The 3,595-nt window shown below is 46.9% G+C and overlaps 1 protein-coding gene across 1 annotated transcript in view; it reads right to left on the minus strand.

The window, feature by feature from the left end:
• Window positions 1-1,333: 1,333 nt before the first annotated feature.
• The window catches only part of vmp1 (vacuole membrane protein 1), a 105,530-nt gene continuing 103,268 nt past the window's right edge, over window positions 1,334-3,595 (minus strand). Inside the window, exons 11-12 of the mRNA XM_015379028.1 lie at window positions 3,412-3,514; window positions 1,334-2,366 (exon numbers count right to left, since the gene is read on the minus strand). Of these exons, the coding sequence (XP_015234514.1) occupies window positions 2,223-2,366; window positions 3,412-3,514 (247 nt within the window). The 3' untranslated portion in view covers window positions 1,334-2,222. The remainder of the gene's footprint in view (window positions 2,367-3,411; window positions 3,515-3,595) is intronic.

Consider the following 3,595-nt stretch of genomic DNA (forward strand, 5'->3'; position numbering starts at 1 on the left):
GTGGTTGTGCCAAAAGGGGCTCCCTTTTGGAACAGGACATCCTGAAACCGGCCAAGAAAAACATTCCTTATGACAGCAAGGCATTCCAGCTTAATCGGAGATTTTACTTTTACAACCTAAAGAAGTTCAACATGTTTGCTCATAAAGAGGAAAAAAAAGGTCAGACTAATTTCAGCCTTTTATATTTACTTACTTGTGGGTTAAAAAAAAACAAAAAACACACGCACAACTAACAGGGCTGTTCTAATAAAGTGTTACCTCGTACAAAAAAAGTGAGTATTGAGAAATAGAAGAAAGGTTTCATTGCAACAGAAGAGGGAAGTGTAAAAAAGGGGAAGGAGGAAACACGCTGAGGACTTGGTGTACTATACCTAAGGCTGGGTGTCACAATGTGATGTTTTGCAATGAGGTGTGTACTGTCTGGATTCTCTGGAAACTCAAAAACACAGAGTCAGCTTTCACACACACACACTTCTCACACACCAGCATCTGCATTTTCAAAACACACTTCCTCACATAAAGCCACACAAAAAATAAAAAAACCCTCACAGACGTCAGCGCGGAGGAAATAAACAATAGACCCGCAACTCCAACGTTGCGCAAGCGGTTTGGATAAGAGAAGTGACATCGTAATACATACACCTCTGAATGGGAACTAATGCTAACTGAAACAATGATATACCAACAAGGAGGAGGAGGAGGAGGAGGACACGACAGGATGCTGGTCAGATGAAAGAGCCCGAAATGTCAGACAGCCTACAGACTGTTGTCGCCTTGCAATCTTAACAGCCAACACCAGTCTGATAAGCTATCTGACAGGCCGAGAGAGTGACGGACATGCCTGAAGATGTATGCATGGACACAGAACACAATGACTTCAACAAAAAGAAGAGAGAAAGAAAGAGAGAGAGAGTCCTAATCCGACTTACCGTGATGGGAGGAAAAAAAAGGACATGTGAATGTTCTAGGCTAGAGCCGGTGCGGTGCACAGGGTTCAGCTCACCCAACAGTACCCCTCTGTTTTGAATCTACTCGAGTGATTCGTCTCCTGGCTCCGTGACTGAGGGAGTGCAACGAGTTCATTCGAGGGTTCAGCTGAGGTAACGGCACAGACGCTTTTCACTGTGAGATGGAGGGTTTTTTTCCCTCTCTCCCCCCCTCCCCTCCTCTATCCCTCCTCCCTGCTGCTCTAGCGTCCCCGCTGCTCTCAGTCCAGCACAGGGAGAGGAAAATTGCACATTTCATTGGCAATTATAGAGAAAACAAATAAGAAAAAAAGAAGAAAGAAACAGGGGAAGGTGGTGGATCACTGGCGAGCCAGCTTGGTGTCCTCCTTTTGGTACCAAAAAAAAAAAAAAAAAAGAAGGAAAAACCTCCAAAGGAAAAGTGGAAACAAAGAAGATTTCTCTCTCATCTAGCACACCAGGCAGCAGTCCGATCTCACCATCTGCTTTAATCCACAAAAAATATTGCGACCACATTAAGACAACCCGCTATCTACATGTGACACACACAACGTTGTAGATCTGATTGAATATATACCCTGCATCTGGTCAAAGTGGCCCCCGGGCTGACTCATGCGCTCTCTTCCTGGAAGCAGAACAATGAGGGGAGACAAAGGGACCGGCGGGGGTGATCCAGGAGTCATTTATCATTACCTATCCAAAATACTACATCCTGCACAGAAGTCACCTATTACACCATGTGGAGCCTAAAGCATCCACTGCCATCCCTACAACTGCAGCACATGAAATGGAAATGATGCAGCTCTAACTACGTTCCTTATCTAAACAGCCAATGCCAAACATCTACAAGCTATAATAATATCCTAAATAGAAAAAAAACAGCTAAAACTAAACAGCAAATATGGTTAATTTAAAATATTAGAGTAAAACTTAAGTAGACTCAGCACTAGTTCAAAGCGTGGATGCCTACATACAGCCCCACATGTCTCAGCGAGCACCTACCTTTGCAGGAGAGAACATACAGAAATACCAAAATTGCGACCAAAATTGCAGAGCCTTCATAAACAAGCAAATGGAAGTCCAAGCTGAAGATAAACATGTTGTTACAGAAGCTAGAGAGAAACCAGATGGTGCCGTTTTTTTTTGTGCCTAGGATAATGATGGGGTATCAGCCAAAAGGGAGAGTAGATATGAAGGGCTGGTGGTCCGATACGATCGACCCCAACCCACCCAACTCCCCCCACACCTTGCTGGCCCTCATTCCGTCTTGCTGTCCGAGGACTTCTCCTGCCGCTTGCGCTTGGCATAGCTCTGCGCCATGGAGTTGACAATGGAGCAGACAAAGAAGCATACCATGATGACCACAACCTTCTCGAAGAGCCACGAGAGCCAGCTCTCCTCCTACCAGGAACCACAGAAAGAGAGAGAGAGAGAGAGAGAAGAGCTCGGTCAGTAAGAGAAGGGCCACCCCCTTCTCCTCTCCACCTCCACCCCCGCATTTGCCGCACCCCCTGCTCTCCCCTCTGCTCCTGATGCTGTAGGCTAGGTGGGGATCCAGGTCCATGTGCAGGACAGATAGAGATCAGGGGTAATAAAACACGCGGCAGCCCCCGCCGTCCTCCCCTCCTATAAAGCCCCCAGTGACCCCAGCCTGCAGCCTGCCTCCACCGACTTCAATTGCCCTGCTTCTCTCCAGTAACTGCTGGAAGCTCAGGTTACAAGACACAAAAAAAAAAAAGGAACATTGTTCTAGAAAATGCCTTAATCTGTCCTTGTACGCCTCTAAGTCTATCCATTATGTCTTTTCTTCTTCCTCGTACACTAGAGAAAAAAAATAACGCTCTGAATTAATCACTGAGTGCAAGGAAAGGAGAAAGAGGAGAGAACAGCTTTTAAAGAAGAAACAGGCTTTAGCTACAACTGGCTCTTTTTGTTCTAGATGTGGGGGGGTGATGGATTGTCACAAGGGAGGGGTGGGGGGGGGTGGCTTTGGTCTACAGTTAGTTCTGGGTTCAGGCGGGGCACCGAGTGCATGTGTGTGTGTGAGGCACTGAGGGGAGTGACTACACTCACACACACTCTCCCATTGGTAAGATGGAGCATGAGTCAGCACACCCCATGCTACAGTAGTACAGTTCGGGTGAAGCTGGACCCCACGCTGCCCCCCCCCCTCCACCTTTCCCACTCAAAGTTGGTCCGAAGCAGCGCGAAACCCACTCTGTCACTCTGGTCCCCAAAACAAGCCTGTGTAATTTACCGGATCACCAACAGCTGACAGGAGAAGCAACTAAACCTAAAGAAATCAGCTCAAAGTTTCATTTGTTTTTTAGTTATTATTTGATATTTGGTGAAATTCAGGCTGAAAATAGGGCAGTTATGTAAAAGACAAAAAATGAGGCTTTTTTTTTTTTGTCTTGGCATAATGTGGGTGATATTTGGTTCTTACCGTTGGGGTCCCCTCTCTGGTGACATGGTGCAGCTTGGCCTTCTGGGCCTCCAAGTACTCCCTGAAGGGCTTCTGCAGTGCCGCACCCAGCAGAGGAACAGCGCTGTTTCCACCAACAGAGAGAGGGAGGATGAGAGGGGTGGGTGGAAACAGAAAGAGAGGGAAGAGAGGGAGATAGGGAGGG

This window comes from Cyprinodon variegatus, unplaced genomic scaffold (genome assembly GCF_000732505.1).
Source record: "Cyprinodon variegatus isolate N-32 unplaced genomic scaffold, C_variegatus-1.0 Scaffold184, whole genome shotgun sequence".
In the NCBI taxonomy this organism is placed as follows: Eukaryota; Metazoa; Chordata; class Actinopteri; order Cyprinodontiformes; family Cyprinodontidae; genus Cyprinodon; species Cyprinodon variegatus.